The following is a 21,192-nucleotide window of genomic DNA, read 5'->3' as shown; positions in this document are numbered from 1 at the left end:
AGAAAAAAAATACTAATAAAATAATATCAGTGAGTAATCCTGGGGTCTCGGGTTCGATTCCCGGCGGTGCCCGAATTTATAACTTGTGTTGGGCAAGGCCGTGGTCTAGGCAACACGGAGTTTTCCTCCGGGGGCTTCCCCGGTTTCTCCGTGGCATCCCAACAATTACTCCATTCACACACAGAAGAAGGCAATGGCAAACCACTTCTGGATCATCTGCCAAGAACGTATATGAACAGGTCCCAGTCCGAGAAAAGGATGGAAGGATCCTGTTCATATGGACCTGTCGTCAGACAGAACACTAAATAAAATAAAACAACAACAACAACAAACAGGGACAACTTCTATCAATGTAGGCGGCAAATGTCTACTTATTTGGCCAATTACTCGATAGGATAATCGGCAAGTCCTGCGACGAACATGAGTTCGTAGCACAAAAATCAGCTAACTACATCGATATGAGTTCTAGAGAAGCTGGTAGTAGCTATCCTTGCCGGAAAATTACCCAATTGTGACACAATCATGCTTCAGAAACAAATCAAACAGACTTAATTTTCTCGGGATCTTTTACAACGTCGTTAAATAATTCATTTAAAGCTTATTGGCATTCTTGCATTAAACCAAACGTGTTAATGAATTGATAGTCAGCGCACAGTGTAAACAGATCGTGCTTCATCAGGGCTAGAATAAGAACAAATCGGGCTTAGGTGGTGAGCGGGTAACATATTTCAAGATAAATTTCGGGGTTGGGCTCGGTACATTTCCAAAAATTCGGCCCATAAAACCTCCGCTGTTCAACCGGTCGCCATTGACCTCACAAACTCAGTACAGACACATAACTTCCACGTTCTTTCACATCTTATCACACATTACCCGTTATATGCGTGTATGTTTGTCCGTTCAAGTAGAGTTATTTACACATTAAAGCCACTTGACGTCAATTTAAGTAATTTAGTATTAATGACGTACAGGATGACTTGCTAACCCTTTATAATCATAGAGACACGACGTTTCGTACCTACTTGCAAACCGCTACGTTATAAATGAAACAAACATATTAAAAACCTACACCAATTCATGGAAAATGTTAATAAATTATGATTAATATTGCAAAAAGGATCTGCCAATTATGAGATAACCCACTTTACACCACTTTTCCTTGAGTAATCGTTCAATATAAGATTTAATTTGTTTTTCGCATTCCTGCAAATGTCCGTTCGTAAGTAAGACGCGTCTTAGTTCTTGATCTGACTTTCTTCAATAAGTTAAACACATGCTCACACCGACACATAGCCCAAATCCCAACATTAACAAATTACGTTTCCTAATAACTTAATAACTATTTTACATAACAATAAAATACAATATTACAGAACAATTACGCGGGCACCAAAAGACACGAACATACGTCACATACACAAACCACAGCGGGTGATGTTAGAATTTAATACAGCTACGCCGAGGTTTTAATTTAGCATGTCATCTGTTAAATATTGTTATTACAGATTTTAAAATTACCTTTCCTATGTATGTTAAGAAAAATCCATCGCGTCAACACGTAGACCACCACAAAAATATTATTACAGCATATTATTTAAATATATATACAATACTAATAACTGGTGAAATTATGCACATCTTAACTTTTCAACTTTAAACCATCAAACATCTCAGACTCACTACAATTAGCGTTTCATTATCCCCTTTTTCGTTTCGTTAAATGTTTTGGATGACCTGAAATGGATTTACATGTACACAAATATCCAAAAATCACATTCCGGATATGAACGCGCCACTGTCGGCACCTGTCAGTCAAATCAAAAAGCTCATACCTGGAAAGCGGAAGTACGTGCCGCGACCGTGGCACCCCTGCTGTAGAATTCGTTGAACTTCCCCCGCCTCGCTGCCAGACTCCGACTCGGATTGCTGCTGCCATCTCTGAACAGAAATGGGGAATCCGCTCGCCGGAGATTTCGAATCTCGACCTTTTCTCGCCAAGACACCGTACGCGTCTCCGTTCACATCACGCGGTATGGGCGGCAACGGACGATTTGGTGCTTGAGGAGCATTGGCGTAAGCGCTGTATTCATCGGAGGGCAGAAACACATCTGAATCACTGCTTTCTGGTTTACGCTGTCTCGTAGGTGGCTCTGGAGCAGGTCCGTTGCGTGTTGGCCAATACAGGGGTTCGTCAGTGTAACTTCTGGTAAAGCTAACTCGTTTAGGTATCATTGGGCTGTCCATGCCGTCACATGTCGACGTGCTAATCAGACTCCCACGTTTGAATATAGGAGGGTAGTAATTTTCATGTGACGCTGGTTGTTCTGACGAAGATCTCTTATTCCTTTTGCCACTACCAGATTTCTTTGGGTCGTTTCCGTCAACAGATGAGGGGCTCCTGACCATTACTATGTCCACAGTGTCCTCTGACTTGCTGTTCTTATTTCCGCCCTCTCCATCGGCATGTTTGTAACGTTCCCCGTAGCGTATCTGTACATTATCGCCTCCGCGCTGTCGTGGTTCTTCGTATATGGTTGGTGTTGACTGTTGACGGTTCTGAGGCAAATTACTCGATGTCCTTATGGGACCTATTGTGTTTCTCTGAGGTACGCCCCTCGCAAAGTTGTTCCTGTCGTCGCTTACTTTGCGAGACGGATTTTCAGGAACCGTGGAAGCCGGCATAGACCTTGGAAGGCTCATACTTCTTGATGACAAATGCTTGTCGCTGTTCGGCCCCGGAGAGGCACTTCTAGCTCTGGGTACTTTGGGGTTGCCGTCATGTGATGTTCGAGCTATATGCATTGGCTGCTGAAGCTGGACGTTGTTGTAAATAGGCTGAGGTCTGACAATTACGGACCCATAACCACTTCCAACGTTAACTGCTGACTGCGTCCTAAAAGGCTGTCTTGGTGCTGCGTCTGGATGAAACAACATTGGACTGCTCTGCTCAGATCGGTGGACATTGCGGTGGGCAGAAGTCATTTGCTGTGGTAGTGATGCTGCTGAATGGTACCGTTTCTCCATCCGTTGACCTTCGGGTGAGATGTGTTGTGACAGGGATGATAGCCCTTCCCTCAACTTCTGTGTCTCCCAGTATAATGCTTCTATTTCCTGGCGCGAAAGCTTCTTGTATTGTGCCTGCGGACTCCTCTGCAGAGCCTCTCCCAACTGCCGGTACTGCTGTTGTATGTAACTCCTTGCTGTCTGTGTTTCTTTGCTGTTGGCTTCCCCTTCTTGCATCGGATGGGACTTAGATGAAGTGGTCTGGACTTGACCGCCGACTGGACGTATCAGTCTCACGATAACCGGTTGTAAAGGTGATTGTGAGGACCTTTGATCAGATTCGCGCGCAATCGGTGGCTGTGATAAGGATCTCCTGGAAGATGGCCCATATTCATAATTTTGGCGAGTCCTAGGCGGCTCTGGCGATATGACTCTCCGTCTGGGATAATTTTCGATGTAGTATGACGGAATCGGTGGAGCTGAAACTCTGCCAGATGGTACAGACGTCGGGCTCCTTTGTTGGACCAACGACGGATTGTGATGAATTTGTAAGAAACCTTGAGTGCTTCTCGGTGATCCGGGAATAGAGTGGTAATGCATGTCCGGCGAGTCGAAACTTCGAGAGACGAGGCCGCCACGGACATCTCTGTGGACGTCCCTCCGAGTGTCGCCATACAGTCCAGAATCATTAGCATGCTGCTGTCTCTGCTGCTGCAGTTTACGGATGTCCGGTGACCCGCTAATGGCCTGATTTTCCAAGTTAACTAGAAGTGGGTTCCACGACAACGAAGAAATCGAGGGCGATTCGGCCACTATGGTGGAACTGGAAGAAGTAGAACTGCTACCACTCACTTTCCTTCCAAAATCATCTGTCGTGTCTCTATTCTGAGCATCTTTGTACAGCGGACGTCTTCGGCTTGGCGGCGAATGGTAATACGCATCGACTGGCCCGCCGCTGTAACCTCTGTTCTGGAGTACTTTTTCTTGCTGAGTGGTCTTGCTTGAATACGAAGGCAACGAGTTCTGCTTTTGGTGTACCCTGTTCGGACGGTCGGTGGGACTGGCGGAAGACGGTCTTTTAGCATCTCTAGCTGGAGGAGAGGTAAGTTCCCTCCGGATATGCTGGAGACGTTCCTCCAGTATCATGGACGTGTCTGGGACCGTCCTTTTGGTTCTTGGACTTGTCGCAGTGGTTCGGCGGTCTCTGGCCGGACTCAGACTCTTTGATCTCGCCTGATAACTGATCCTGGATGCATTCTGCTCGTTCTCTTGAATAATCGCTTGGTCTCGGTCTTGCTGATGGCGGCGTGTTCTTGGGGATGCTTGCTTGTGTCTCGAAGCCGGCGAAGAACTCTGTGATCGCTGTTGCTGGCGAACTTCAGACCTTACCGGCAACTTTGACTCCGAATCAGACAGAAAAGCTGTCTCTAACACCGGGCGCGCTGGGTAAACGCGAGAGTGCTCGGGTCGCTTCAGAAGTGATTCCAAGACAGCGTCGTCATCTGACCTGTTAACGTGCTGATGTTTTTGCACGAACAGACCCTGAGGTAGGAGACGCCTAATCCCTGAGGGTTTGGGTTCCTTCCTCCGGCCGTCAACTATGTTCCCCGTGGACGCCGTTATGGCGGCTGAGGTGACGCTTTCGTCGTCACTACTAGTGCAAATGCACTCTTCCCGCGCAATCGCTGCTCTGATCTCTTCCAACTTCTTCTGCTTCAAAAGCAAGTCTTCTCCGTTCAACTCTGACTCTTGCTCGGAGTTCTCGTCGGTCGTCGAGGTCGCCAACTGAGAAATCACACTGGCATAAGCGTCGTTACTTTTTTCATCAATAGTAATACCAGAAGGGTTCTCCTTTGGGTCTTTCACTCTGCAGTCATCGTAAGAGTCACAGGCGTCTGTTGACGGGTGTAACAGGTCTGATTCGCGTTGTATTTTACTTCCCTCATAAACAGCAGGCCTCTCTTGCTTCACCACTTTAGGAGGGTTCTTCTGAGGGAATCTCACTAACCGTCTGGGCTTCTGACTTATCTGTGGCTTATTTTTCTTCCTCGTTTCCTCTTCCGTGAGCTTCTGAATCAACTTTGTAGTCCAAGAAATCCTAACTGGCTTGGGTGACTTCGGAGGTTCTGGTCTGCTACTAATCTGTTGTTTTGACGTGTCTAAAATACTACTACGGCAAGAATCACTCACGTCACCGGGATTCGTACATGAGGATGGATTCCTACCTTTGTCTTCCAATTCACAATGTCCATCAATATTGTCACCGGACAGCACTTCTCTGGTTTCAACAGCCCTTTCAATGCAGCTTTTGGAAGTGCCTTCAACAGACTCTTGGTTCTGTGTCTGCTTACTTTCCAACTGTATCGAGACGTCATCTACTGGGACTGCGGCATGATTTACTTCTGTTCGTGTTTTTCCTTCATGATTACTTTGTGAATCAGTATTTTTACGAGGAAGTTTATTCACAGAAGAGGCGAAGAGTGCACTAAAAAACAATCTCCTCTTCTTCAATGACGACCCTGAAACGTCAACCTTTACGTCTGCTTTAGAAATGTGTGACTGTCGATTACTGCTATCGATATTTTGTTTGCCGTTCGTCAGATGAGGAACTGTCGTGCTATGACTTCTGCGGCCAAGGGCGGGTAAGTATTCATGTTTGAATGCCTCTACGGTTGCAGAACTGGGTTTAGTGGCTAGATTCTGCTGCAGTTCTTCGATGTATGAATGGCTTTTCACCAATCTATCCTGCGCTTTCTCCGGTCCGATTTGGGATGAACGAAGAGACACCGGGGAAGTGTTCGATGTTTGCCCTCCGCTGTCTATATTTTGAACATCGATTTTTACGTCATTCGAATCACCTGGGAGACTTACAACTGAAACATTTGACGCGTTTGTCTGTCCATTTACGGATGCATCATCACTGTTACCTGACTTCACACTGTCACTTCTGTGATAACGAAACGAATCACCATTTTTTAAGCAATCATTTTTTGCAGAACTTCTTTCAAATGTTTCGCGTATATTTCGCACAGATGAAGAACTGTTGGAACTGATCTGATGCTGGTAACTGAAGTATCCAATTCGTTCTTTTCGACAGCTGTTCGTACCGACAGACTTCCTTGTGGACGGTTCTTGCTTCTCATTTGCTAGCTGGACGGTCTTCTTCATGGAGAGGGTGTGTTGACTCTTCTATAGAACCAGACAGCTCTGCTACCTGAAATAAGACAAACGTCAATTTCTTCAGAGGTGTAAGTCAGCTTCTACTGCGCTAAAAGAATACAGCGTCTATGTCGATGGGGAAAAGTGGGGTTAGACGAGGAAGCTTTTGTGATGACGATTAATATATTAACATGTTCTTTCAGAATAATCAATAAACCTACAGTATATTTATTAAACAGTTTACGTGAGCGAAACTACAGTCAACAAAGTTAATTTATTCACGAGAAAACATTATTGTTTGTGGTCAAAATTAATTAAAATATATAAAATTAATTTAAATTCCATATCAGGACCCCCTGGAGTGGTAGTACAGTAAACCATTTTCAGCCGCGAGTTTGTCCACAGTAGATTTGATTAATCACATGACAATAAACGTAAAAAATAAGATGTCAAACGAGAAAAATGTAATTATACTCAGTTTGTCAACCACTATATTTCAGAGAGCTTTGCACGGTTTTAATTTTGGGTATATATTTGTGTAACCAACTTGGTTTTACTCTGCGTATGTAAGAAAGTAAATATTCAGCTTAACTTCCTCCCTCGTCTATCACCCACTTCATCTCAGTAACTGCTTGTAACCCGCGGTCTAAGTCTGTCTTAAGATGTCACCGTGTTAACCTAGGTCGTATTGTTTCCATGACATTGCCCTTGGACAGCACTATGGAGTAAAAATACAAATGTAAAACTGATAACGAGGCAAAGAAAAGTTGTGAGGTTATGACACTAGATTACAAAATAAATATTCTAGAAATCTGCGCAGTGGTATGTGCGCAGCAGCAGTTGGCCTAACATTCCACTGATATTTTTCATAAAAGTCTAACATTCGCATTGAAACTGTACTTTAATTCTTAACTTTTCTAACATACTTTATGATGTCACACAATTTGTTCATGTACAAACACCACGAAAGCTTTTCTATTCTTCTTTATTTACGTTCAACTTGCCACAGCTCGCCTGTCTGTTCGAGTTCCACTAACGCTGAATCTGTGAGAACCACTAGCGACACCGATCGCCTTGCGCCTCAAACACCGAGATAGTACAACCGGGCGTTAAACTGCACGTTGTTAGCATAACCTCTAAATCCGGCATGTTATCAGCACAACGGGTGTAACAGTTACTCCTCTTTTAATAAATACATCAAACTAATAACTAAACTTCCTTAAAACTGAGTAAGAAAAACATTCCATTAAAGTCACGTCACAGTTAAAGGCCTATGTTTAAATTCGTTACGGTCAGTGCGAGTCCCGTGCCGTAGCCGCGCGGTCTGAGGGGTCGTGCTTCGGACCGGCGATACGGAATGCGCGCTGGTTCGAGTCTCGGGGGAGAAGAAATTTTCTCACGAGCTTTCGACCAGTGTATGTGACCGGTGCCAACCCAGCATCGTGAGGAAATTGGGGAGCTACAATGCGTGTAATCCGGTCATGAAAGCTAGCAATGGCTGGGGGTTCGTCGTGCTGATCACACGTCACCCTATATCTGGTTGGATGATAGTTCACCTCTGCTTAGGCATGTGAACGTGAGGCCAGCAGTCAAGTTAGTCGGCTTAGGCTCTCAGAGGGCTGTTACACTACGGATTATTATTATATTACGGTCAGTGTGAACACCTGAGATGGTAAGATTACCAATTATATCCACATTATTTATTAATTTCAATCTAAAATACAAACAGGAACATTATCGTGAGTTAATTAATTGTTAATGGAAGGTATGAATACAGCAAAATATCCAAACCCCTAGCGTTAAATTTTAAAATTGTTTTGTAAATGTACTGAAATCCTTTCCGACCCAGAGTGGAACCTATTTATGACTAGATTCCGTATACTCAACGACATCTGTAGTGGCTGAGACGAACTCATCCCTTACGTGTTGCTTGTCTACACGTGATCATATTAGTAACGCAACACAGGTGGAATTGCTCGGACAGTCCACACACGTGATCACCAGTTAAGTAAGACGAGACACCGACACTGAATAATCAAAAATTCACGCAACCCAATCCTGTCACATATTCTATTCGAAAAAAAAGTGCTGGAAATGTCCACCGCGTTCAATGATACATGCATCCAATCTTTTCCTCGAGTTGATGAAACACAATAAAGAATCCCAACATAACAGAGCAGTTCACCAGACGAGATATGGTCAATTTGTTTGGCACAGAAGAATCCGGAAATGTGTCTTCAAATTCATTCTGGCCAGTCAAGTATAATTAAGATGCCTGGTACAGATTGACAATGAACACTCGTTCCATTTGTGAAACAGACATCTTTTGTTATCTCTGCTATCTTAGTGCCTTGGTAGCCACGGTTACATTGACCACATGCTTGTACTGTTTACCGCATTTATCTTCGATAACATTATTGCCTTGCTAACGTTAGCAGCCATGGTAACCTTTGTCGAAATGATTACCAAACACTGCCTAGACTTACCCACCCTCGCCTTTCATGATCTAGTGCAGTGGTATTCAACCTGGGGTACGCGTGCCCCCGGGGGTACGCGAAGACATCTTAGGGGGTACGTGAACTTTAAAAATATATTTATTATTTTATGATAAACACTGAATAATCAGCAATGTAATTTGTTTAATTTATTTTATATGTAGATTATATACTAAGTATAACTTGAATTATACACCAACGACTTTGGGGGTATAAAGTTGAAGAGAAATTATATCTGGGGGTACTCGAACGAAAAAGGTTGAATACCACTGATCTAGAGAAACCTAACCTGAAATAATGTTACCTTGGTTACCCTGTTCACCACTCTCATGGTTTTCTTCACAGAGGTTGCCATGTTTAACTTGGTTGGCGTGGTTACTATGGTTGAGTTGATTCAGACGGGCGGACACAGACGTGGCCAGTCCTATATGCATTAATATTACGCACGTCATGTAAATAGCGCATAATAATGTGAAGTGGGCGTTGTCAAAACAATCATTACTAAATTGTGGGCGGACTTCTTCAGGAGAGCGATTAGTTCCACCAACACAACTCCCGAATGGGAGCTACGGATCAACCACACGTTCGAAAATACAAGCACAAAGGAAATAAATTATAAAAATCAGTACCGCTACAAAAGCCACAATTACGTGTCGATTTTTTATTTCGGCTTCAGAACTATCAAAAGCCAAATATAATCTTCCGCGAAAAATCTGTTGTTATCTGTTTCCACAAAAAACTTTTCTGTATTGTTTCATGCAGTGACAACTTCTTCCCTGGAAAGAACAAAAATTTTCGTAACGTCTAATTTTCACGGTTTCAAGGCTTGGTGTTGGGTTTACGTTCGGTCTGCACGATAACGCATCCTAACGGTGCACCACACCCGATGTATAACCTCACATATCAGTCACAGCAAAGAAAAGTAAACAGAAACTGACAGCTGTTTGTCACAACCGATGTGGTCTCAATACCTTAGCCCTCTGAAGCAGAAGATCGTCAAATGCGTATACAATAATTCAGTTCTTACCGCAAAGAAAACACCACACTTAACCATTACAAAGATCAACTGGTTAACGCTGTTCAAGGAAATAAACCCTGTTCACAGTGAGAATCATACGAAACACATAAATACAAAATGGAGTGGTAATAAATTAACACTGGGCCATAAAGAGTTGGTTTCGCATCACAGCAGTTATTTCCAAATCATCGTCAGCCTACATTCCTTTTTAGACGCAATATTATTTGTAAGAATGGCCGCTGAAGTCACAAAAGCAATTACATATATGGTTCAATTGAGTCATAAAAGCTTGGGGGCTTCGACAGATAACTCGTCACCAAAGTCCATGATATCATGTACCGATTTATTGATTCAAAGACGCGATAAAACTCCGCGCTAAGCGATATGCTTTCTAAAACCAAACTATCTCCCCAGCATTCTGTATAAAAGCTTAAATATCTCGCCTGCAGAGAAATAACGGAGCGCCTCTGCCTGTCAGAGTCGGTACCAACGCTCGCCAAGTCCGTATTTAAACGATTCTAAAAGCTAATTAGGCCGACCATTATTAACGGCCCATTAATGATCTTATCTTTCTATCAAACTACGTTCTTCACATAATCCAATGGAACACGCAACTTTAATTCGTTTAAGTAATTGACCAATCCCGCGAAGACGATGTTACACGGGCAAAACCATGATCGTGAACGGCACACGTGTGTATCGCTGTAACAGAACGCATGACCTTGAGTGCGCAGAAGTAGAGAGGTCGTTGTATCACGTGATTTAAGGGTGGGGATTTCGACAGACCATCTCCTTGTCAGCTACTGGCAATCCTGAGAGACAAACTAAAAAAAATTACCTAAAGGCGGGTACAAATTAGGGAACTGATGCATGTAACGTAACGGTTTCAAGTCGTTCAGTCGAGCCAACAGCGTAAGTTAAGCGAACGTTCTGTTAAGAGTTCCAAGATTTTTTACAAAGAGTGACATAATTTTATTCAAATAGTTAAAATCATGAGGTAAAATTCATTTTTCATATTTTGTAGAATCAGTATAATTTTATAGACTTATGACGACACCCAAACGCCAAGCTGTTGGTCCATATTCACCTTCCACCTACACTTACCACCTCTTTGCTATTTCTAATGCTGCAGCTGTTTGCGCGAAACTGGAGACAATTTCCCAAAATTGCCGCGATGTAGGGGAAGTGAGGGGAATCACGCCACGTTATGGGAAAATACAATTTTCTTGATTCATGAGCATTGTTTGAAAAAAAAACTAAATACTGAATCTTCGAGAGCAATTCGTCATGAAGACAACACACTGAGAATTTTGTATTAATTTCTGCTCTACGTGTTTTTTTTTTTTACAAAATTTTACAAATGCACATTTGGAGGAATTCCTCCGATATAGAGGTAATTTACCATGTGCCTTGGGTAATATCATCCTACACGAATGAAACTAAAGACGATGCTTTCAGCTGACAGACATTTATTTATTCGCGGTATTTCGCTCTAGATGCCACGGTGGTCTAGCGGTTAGAACGCTGGCCTTGTAATCCTGGGGTCCCGGGTTCGATTCCCGGCGGTGCCCGAATTTATAACTTGTGTTGGGCAAGGCCGTGGTCTAGGCAACACGGAGTTTTCCTCCGTGGCATCCCAACAATTACTCCATTCACACACAGAAGAAGGCAATGGCAAACCACTTCTGGATCATCTGCCAAGAACGTATATGAACAGGTCCCAGTCCGAGAAAAGGATGGAAGGATCCTGTTCATATGGACCTGTCGTCAGACAGAACACTAAATAAATATAATATTTCGCTCTAAATACATGGGGAACTTTGGCCCGGCCGAGCAGAGCCATGGTGATAAAATCAGGGCGAGTTCATGAGCTGCTGATGTGACGTACTACGTGATCATCTTCCACAAGCGTGAATAACTCCAGAACGGATAATCCGATTTCAAACAAATTTCGCATCGAACACTTTTACGAAAAATCTAACCATTTCCATTTAGATCGAACAATTTTAAAGGCTACTTCAAGAGAGAACAAAAATAGGTTTCTAAAAAAAAAAATATATTCGTGATCAAAGATGACGTCATGAGAAGCTAAGTTAAAATGTCGTCCTCCATTTGGCGACATTATGGGCGTCTTTCAAACGTTAAGATTTTTTTTTAGCCGAATCGACTAATTACCAAATCGGTAATTTTACCCAACGGCCTAGTAGTAGATTAGTTTCAAATGGCATGTTCCGGAAAACTTAAAATAACAGATTCAGTAACGGGGTAAATATGACAGGACTTTGAAAACACAGAGAGACAAGATCTCACGCTGGAGGTTTAGAGGAAAACATTTAAAACTGTCCATCCAGATTTCGAGTCACGTACGAAAGACACACAAAATAAACAATTTAACAGCAGTTTTTAATCCATTATCACAAAATACCGCAACCGGACAAACAAAACAACAGAACCTAGGATTTCTCCCACTACTACCGTTTCGGTGGTTTAACCAAATCGTTAATTTTAATGCTAGAAGAGTTCTTACGTTTACCATCACGGTCCAACGTCGAGCCATGAACTTCACTGACGTTAGTCATGCACCTCATTGCACGCTACACACCCACATAGTCAAAGATAATACCAACTCAGCGACTTCACGCTAAGAAGGGTGTGGCACAAGGCTGATACAGCAGTTCTCTGTTCTGACAGCAGACAGCCTACTGGAGTTGCAGCAGACGGTTTTCAAAGCCGCTCAAAATACACACGTGGCAAAGAATGAAAAACCAAGAAGATATATCAAAAACCGAACGATAACCCAGCCCTTTAGTTTCAATGGGATCTGAAATTATTACCTTTAGGCTACTGAAGTATCCATTGTCAGTTAAGGCATGTTTTGCTAGTGTTTTATCAAAATTCCATCGACTGTGTCGAAATTAAACGATAAAAACATTTTAATTTATACATATTAAGACAGAAAATTTGCCGTCAAAACGAATAAATCTTACTTTTAGTGGAGCAAGGAAACAGTTAAGTCATGAACGAGTGAACAATTTAAATTAACTGGTTCCGTTCTGTGAATATTCATAATATCTCAACACAAAATGTGGAACGTGAATTAGTGTTAACATAAAGCAATTCAGTCAAATCGTGCCCCAAGAGCTAATGTTAAACCAAAACAATATAACAAATGAAGATATGACATGTATTTATTACGATGGTAATACATGGGATCAAACTTGATTTAATTCACGTCTCCATGAAGATTTTATGACACACACTGTACGTATTTTCCTCCAGTAATTCCAAACGTGTTTAGCAACACAATAACAAGACCTATTGACATGTACAAGCATCAGTAAAATCGTCATTGGTCCACTCCCATGCCTGCTCCCATTGGCTCGGGGCAGGCTACACCTTTCACTTCCCTGCCTATAAATCCAACTCCTCACACCCTATTGGCATATTCATCGCCCTGATGACGGAGGCAGTATGACCTCTGAAACGTTGGTTAACATCGACCAGACTACACAGCGCAACAATCCAGAAGACAGAAATCTTCATACTAAGAATCGCCCTGATGACGGAGGCAGTATGACCTCTGAAACGTTGGTTAACATCGACCAGACTACACAGCGCAATAACCCAGAAGACAGAAATCTTCATCAGTAAAATCTATTGTAATAGAAAATAAACACAAGATAACTAAGTACAGTCGAAACATGTAGTCTAACAGAAATGGCCATTTCACATTGGCGTAACAGACGTTGTAAATTTGTTTAAATCTTGTCAGTCTAATCACAATAATATTCCTATTAAATATTAAAATATTACTATAATTAACATTTAAATACTTCCAGATGGAGGTAACTCCTCCACAACTTCATTTCTGGATGATACAAAAACAACAACAAAACGGTCACCCACACAAAATCATGTTAAGCACGACGTACAAATACAGAACAACTTCGAATACGATATTAAAAAATACAATAAAATCTGGAAGAAAACATCATTTGAAATCTGATAAACATCTGACTAAAAGTTGCATTTAAGAAATTATATTTAAGTTTATATAATTTTATACACCTGAAGATGGTTCTTTTAGAACTGAAACATGTCGTGTAAAAAAGTGATGATCTAATGTAAATCGAACATTTCGATAGAGAACATCATTTAATATATTTTAAATATTTAAATGTTAATTATAGTAATATTTTAATATTTAATAGGAATTTTATTGTGATTAGACTGACAAGATTCAAACAAATATATATTTATCACAATATGACGCAACTTTATCATCTCAGACGTTGTAAAATTCTAGGTGTGCTTCTAAACAGACATTTTTTGTTTTCCAGCGTGTTAATACGAACGCTCCGCTACTGGTCTTCACTGAAATGGCGGACATATCGTGAGCAAAAATTTATTATAATATCTGACACTTCGATTCAATTACTGACTCTGTCCACACGTGTGTCTGAACTGTACGTCAGTGCTCGTAAGTTGTTCTCATACATAGAACAAGCCTAAATATGCATGAATTAAACCAAAGTTATTGATTCTTAAAGGGGATTGATAATTCATGTGTTCCAAATAGTTAATGTCGATTGACACTTTCATGTGCGTTTCAAACCTCGCGCAGAATTTTCTATTGGACGACGTATGCATTCCTTCCAGTTCACGCGATGTCCAACAGATGTCACATAACTCCACTTTTATACAGCTGTACCTTCCTTCAACCATCACGTCTTTGTTCTGTTCTGTTCTGTTCTGCGTGTGGCGTCCACATGTCTAGACCACAAGCAGCAACGCAACTTAACACAGCGTTCGTGGTTTACGTTAGTTAAAACCCGGGGCGTGCTGCCATGAGCTAAACGTATTTTCCTTTTCGTTTTAGCATTCCACAAGTACGGACGGGTTGTGTGTATCGATATAAGAATGTGTATCGATATTTTGAAACTAGTGTGTCACATTTCTAATCTAAAATATTCTGTACCTATAACAAACGACTAAAAAATTACCAAAAATTAACATGGGGCGCAGCACACCCCAGGTTGCAGTGGAACCCAAAAAATTAATAATGCAGTGTAAAACGTCAAACGGTCCTACATTAATGAATCGACTAATCGCTCTGCATCGATCTCTTTGTTTCAAAAAACTTCAACCCAGCTTTGCATGATAATGGAAAAATCCCACTTATAACTACGCTTCTGAAATTCTTCTATTCAAATAGCAGGATGTTAAAGTTTCAAAAGAACTGGAGCTGCAGTATTTCATAAGTTCATGACGCGGGCAGGAACACGTGTACAAAACCAGGTACGTGGTCAGCTTCTTTGAGCAGCGCCAATGAGCTTATCTCTCACAAGGCAACAAATGCGTTATGAGGCAACGCATCAGCGAATGAGATAACCTTTTTAAAGGAGTCAAACCCTGGGCGTTCACTTCACGAACCAAAAAACTTTAGCCCCTTTATGCACAAATAAAGAATAATAGTGTTTAGGGGTGTGATTTCTAGACGAAACAAGTTTTTATGTATAAGGGGACTCGTTCTGACTTGAAATTTCGAAAGGTTCAGCAGTGATTTCCCCTCAAGAAACTCCTTTGTACACTTCCAAGCCTCTTTTACTACCCAACATGTGCTGAATGCCTTTTCAGGTAAGCCGACAGGGTCTGTGTGCAGTCACGCACATAAAATTTTACTAACGACTACTTTTATGACAGGATAGCGTACAAGGCCTACGTTTCTTCATTGGTGAGCCTTTGAGAAGTGACCTGCTTCCTGCCAACCTGACAGAAATAAAGTACATTTGGGCGTATTCGTTATATCACATATATTGTATATAATGAGCCCCAAACCTCTATCGTATGGAATAATCTGACATCGATCGACTCCAATAAAACATAAGAATACAATATATTTATTTTGTACAGTCTATATACAAACGTTTGAAGTTTATTGGTGTTGTAAAAATTATATAATATTAAAACATTTTATTGCGTAAAATATTATATTAGCGCTCTTAATCGTAAATACGATTTTTACATTATATTTTTTAGCGCTTTTTATTAAAACGACATGTTTCGACGGGTAATACCGTCGTCTTCAGGTTTTTATCAATTTAAATATTTTAAAAACTATTAGATATTTAATGCAATATATTATAATGATCGGTAGTTCTGTTTGTAGCTTTCCATTTTCATGGTAAGTTGCTTATTGTAGTCAGACGTTATATTTATCTGTGGAATTAATGTTTAATTATTTTCTTGGAATGAGTATGAATTGACATAGGAAATAATATAATATTTTACACAATAAAATGTTTTAATATTATATAATTTTTACAACACCAATAAACTTCAAACGTTTGTGTATAGACTGTACAAAATAAATATATTTAATCAACACAAACATGACGCATATAAGATACAAATAAGAATACAAATAAAATTTGCCAAATTGTTTCCGTTATATTTTCATTTTGATATTTACGTAATTATGATTTAATTCCAAGTTACTTAAATTTCAGAGAACTCTGTTCCAGACATCAAGGCAAACTCAACTGTCATTCCATCATGGACACTGTTGACACTCGTGTGAGTACAAACAAAACAGGAAACTCTTCAGATTGATTAATGATATTTAATGCAGTTTTGTTCTAATTTGTATTGGACTTTCTCCAACCAAGGGGTGTGCAAAGTTTTCGGTCTGAAACACGTGGAATGGCTGTTCAAAATCTTCAACTAACAACAGATTCTAGTCGGATTAAGATTAATCCTTGCATTTTAGGCGGTTTAGAAACTAAAGTTTTCAAAACATACGGTTTTTATTACCCCTGTCATATCTGTCCGCATGAAATTAGAACAGCTAATCGAATCTACACTAAATTAAAAACCGCGGAGTTTTATTAAACTGTGTGAAAATAAAATTTACATTAAAATGGAACTACAATAACGGGAATTTTACAAACGCGTGCGTGACTGGGCGGGGAATCCCTGTGTGAGCCCGGGAGAATCCTCATTGCGCCATAAACATTTCTCCTCCACAGTTAACTGACAGGCAACCATGACGTCACAGGCGTCTACACACACATTAAAACATCATTTCGTTCTTCCATCCCTAGAAATAGCGGCAGTGTTCCGAAACGTCGGTTGTCTACCCAGGAGACCAACATCGAAAATTTTCACCGCCGTGACAACCCCAAATTTCTCTCACAAACTTGTTTTCCGCCTTTTTCTGGGGTTCATACCCACGCCGATGTATTTTGGGCGACATCTTTTATAAAAGTGTACCGTGTATAACAGATAGACACATAAAATCAGTCAAAGATCATAAAATGTTTTATAAATGTCGTACGTACTGGGATATTTGTCGCTACAACTGTCCACTTTAATGTAGAACGTTAAATTAAAAACTAGGACACAAGTGTCTTAGTAATAACATAATTTGTTAAATAAAATTATTACGCCTCTGTAAATCTGTATACAACACTCAGAGTAAACATTTAACTACCCCATTCCCTCTGAATAAAATGTCCATATTTTTAATCTTGCGACGCGAGCGACTCGACAAGAGTTAATTTTGGCCCTGTTTAGGAAACCCTGGCCTACACAAAGCCCACGGTAAGTGATCAACAGACCTGAACGAGTACAGCAAATTCTCCGCTGCTTATACCTGCATGCGATTGCGCAAAAGAGGAAACACGAGCCTTGCATAACGACATTCATTCTGTGATCCGCTGTGACACAATGGCGCTTCGTTTCATTCAGCACGCATGCGCCATAAAACCGATGTTACGTAGCTAATTAGCATCTGATTGGCTACTGCCCAGTCATGGCTGCCGTAAACCGTAACCAAGGTCTTGCATTCCAGCACACAAAAGCAGAGTTATTAAACAGGATGACGTATTAAATGCATCACACAGAGAACGACAAAGAATTTATGTAACAATTTAAAAAGTCGTATGGTAATTTGTAACATGTCAGTACTCCAAATCTTGCACACAAAAAATACGAAATTGTAGGTGCGTAAAAATATGCTCGTTTCTAGCTCGAGACCATGCACGAAACTTTACATGCTCATTCCTATAAACCAGGCGGAGGGTTTGGAAAGGTGTAAACTCCGAAGTGTCCTGGGTTCGAAAGCCGATGAGGGTGGGCTCTGGGTTTTGTGGCTCGGAAGCTAGGCACGACACCACAGGAGAACGTCACACATAACAAAATTATTTCTTTCGGCGATAAGATTACAGTACTGATGTCACAAATACCAAAACTGTCCTGGGTTCGAGTCTTGATGAAGACGTTCGGTTTACGGATAATCCCTTCAGAACGTAATGGTAACTATAGGTAGCATACCACCTACTTTAATTAATAAAACCTAACAACAAACGTAAACTTTTCATTTTAGCTTCCTGAAAGATATTTTCCCGTTTGATTTCTAATAACCTGAAAACAAAAGTATACAAAACAATGATTTTGGTCTCTCACTCTGAGGGAGGAACACAGATTGCAGGTGTTTAAGAATCGGGTGTTGAGGATATTTGGGCCTAGGAGAGAAGACGATGGGGCGTGGAGAAAACTGCATAACGACGAACTTAAAAATCTGTACTCCTCCCTCAATATTGTCAGGGTGATTAAGTCGAGAAGAATGAGATGGGCGGGAAATGTAGCGCGCATGGATGGGACAAGAGGTGTGCATCGGGTACTGGTTGGGAAGCCTGAGGGGAAGAGACCGCTGGGGAGAACTAGACGTAGATGGGAGGATAATCTCAGGCGGGATCTATGGGAGATAGGAGTTGAAGGAGACTGGATTTTGTTGGCCCAGGACAGGGTCCGGTGGTGGGCACTGGCGAATTCGGTGAGGAACCTTCGGGTTCTGTAAGCCATCTGGTTGGTTGGGTCCACTATTTGGGAAGCCTGAGGGGAAGAGACCGCTGGGGAGACCTAGACGTAGATGGGAGGATAATCTCAGGCGGGATCTATGGGAGATAGGAGTTGAAGGAGACTGGATTTTGTTGGTCCGGGACAGGATCCGGTGGAGGGCTTTGGTTAATTCGGTGATGAATCTTCGAGTTCGGTAAGCCAGCTAGTTAGTTAGTTAGAATGATATTTTATGCCGTGTATAGATCCGTAGCAAAGTTTCCATATCTGGTAACAAACATTTTGCAGCATGTAGGGTTATTAATAAACAGCGAAATTTATAATGGTTTGGAATCCAATCACTTTCATTTATTACAACGTTAAACAAATGATACAGAAAATATAAATCAAGTGTTTCTCTACTTTTATTCAGGGTGATATTAACAGTATATGGTAATTTACTTAGGATAATAAAATTTTATAAAAATCTGGGAAAAACAAGAACACGGATACATTAATATCTCTCTGCATCCAAAATTTGAATGGGTTTAACACGATCCAAAAAAATAAAATCAAAATGGGTCAAAAAAATGCTGTGGCTACCATACCGAGTTTCAACAGGCGGGCGGATGGCGAAACTAATGGATGATTTTCAATTTTTCGATACGAATCAAAAGCTACGCAAAAAAAAATAATAAATCATAAGCACAGGAAGATCCAAAGTAGGTCTCGTGTGAAGAAACCAGTTTACAGCAACAACGCAAACAAATATTAGAGGTGTCAGGTGAACAAATAATGAGGACACAGAAATTAAAAGAGCGAATGGAAAATAAACAAAGAGAGATGTGCTAATAAGATGGTTAAAGAGGTGGAATTAATTAAGCTTATTACAGATAACAAACGACATCTTACACAACTGAGATAGGCATTACCGTCAGCTGCTCGAGAGAGAGAAAAAGACGCTGGAATCGGTAAACTAGTAAATCAGTCCAATCAAGTGGTTAGCACTCCTGCTTCATATTCTGGGTTAAATGATTCAAATCTCAGCCCGGACAATACTTATCCTGACAAGTTTTACATGGTTTTCCTTAGGCCCCATATGGAATTTCCGCGGTGGTACAGCAAACACACACGTAAAAACCAAACCGTCTTCACATCCTTCACGGCATTGGCATTTTAAGTGTGCTACTACAGAGCGTTTGTCATACCGCGTATAATTCAATTTTCTGCGTTACGCAAGAACATGTTCACAGTTCTTTCCACGCGTATAATCGAATTAACGTTGAACAAAGCCGCGTTATAGGAGCGTTTAGAATACAGGCATACCTCGGAGATATTGCGGGTTCGGTTCCAGACAACCGCAATAAAACGAGTCACACGAATTTTTTGGTTTCCCAGTGCATATAAAAGTTATGTTTACACGATACTGTAGTCTATCAAGTGTCTATGTCTAAAAAAACAGTGCGAGAATTACCAAAATGTGACACAGAGACACGAAGTGAGCACATTATTATTATTATTTAGTGTTCTGTCTGACGACAGGTCCATATGAACAGGATCCTTCCATCCTTTTCTCGGACTGGGACCTGTTCATATACGTTCTTGGCAGATGATCCAGAAGTGGTTTGCCATTGCCTTCTTCTGTGTGTGTGGATGCAGTAATTGTTAGGATGACACGGAGAAACCGGGGAAGCCCCGGAGGAAAACTCCGTGCTGCCTAGACCACGGCCTTGCCCAACACAAGTTGTAAATTTGGGCACCACCGGGAATCGAACCCGGGACTAAAGAATTACAAGGCCAGCGTTCTAACCGCTAGACCACCGTGGCTCTAACTCTAGTCTATTAAGTGTGTAGCATTATGTCTAAAAAAACAATACGAGAATTACCAAAATGTGACACAGACACACGAAGTGAGCACATGCTGTTGTAAAAATGGCGCCGATAGACTTGCTCGACGCAGGGTCGCCACAAACATTCAATTTGTAAGAAAACGCAATATCTGCGAAGCGCAATAAAACGAGGTATGCCTATCTTAAATTATACCAAGAACATTTCCTACCGTATCCTTTGAAATTCACATCTGCGGGAGACGGGCTAATAATAAATGATTTCGTAACGCAGAGGAAGATGATACTATTTTCTACAAGAACTCTCAGAGTAACAAATGTAGCAACGATGTACTGGTGACTTGGGGTGAAGTACTTCCGGGGCCTTGAAGCATGCAATTGGCGATGGCTCCAATAGAAATTAACATATTCTGTACTGATATCACAAATGTCTGAACTGTTATTACGGAAAATGGAAGGCGGCATTGTGTCTTTGTGAAAACCACCGGCGGTTAACGGGCCCAATGTCCATCCCCTAATTGATACACGTATATGGATCAGCGTTAGAAAGACACAAGTCAGGGGAGAAAACGGTAGAATTCGGATATAACCCTGTCCCAGTGTCATTTTTGTCCACCACAAATCCCAGGACTGCCCTAAGAACAAACCCAGGCCTCCAAGGTGAGATGTCGGCAACCGCCTGAGCTTTGATACGACTTACAATAGCTGTTACTTCACGTAATAAACAATCATTAAACTTTCGAAAAGACAAAATAGCACACTGAAAAGAACCGCCACATATCTGAGTACACGGGTGTTGTATGTGCAACACTTGGCCATTTGTATGTGAAGG

General features: G+C 41.2%; 1 protein-coding gene across 18 annotated transcripts in view; it reads right to left on the bottom strand.

Moving 5' to 3' along the window:
• Positions 1-21,192, bottom strand: part of LOC110833927 (coiled-coil domain-containing protein AGAP005037) — a 412,755-nt gene that overhangs the window by 359,442 nt on the left and 32,121 nt on the right. For all 18 annotated transcript variants that reach the window (XM_087345631.1, XM_087345626.1, XM_087345627.1 and 15 more), the window contains exon 2: positions 1,833-6,217. In XM_087345631.1, coding sequence (XP_087201757.1) covers positions 1,833-6,171 — 4,339 coding nt within the window. In that variant the 5' untranslated portion in view covers positions 6,172-6,217. The remainder of the gene's footprint in view (positions 1-1,832; positions 6,218-21,192) is intronic.

Source organism: Zootermopsis nevadensis, unplaced genomic scaffold, assembly GCF_977971745.1.
Source record: "Zootermopsis nevadensis isolate Lab colony 2312 unplaced genomic scaffold, Znev_1.0 Znev_ptg000009l, whole genome shotgun sequence".
NCBI classification, from domain to species: Eukaryota; Metazoa; Arthropoda; class Insecta; order Blattodea; family Termopsidae; genus Zootermopsis; species Zootermopsis nevadensis.
Note: the sequence above shows the minus strand (reverse complement) of the source record. Positions and strands in the feature narration are given on the sequence as shown.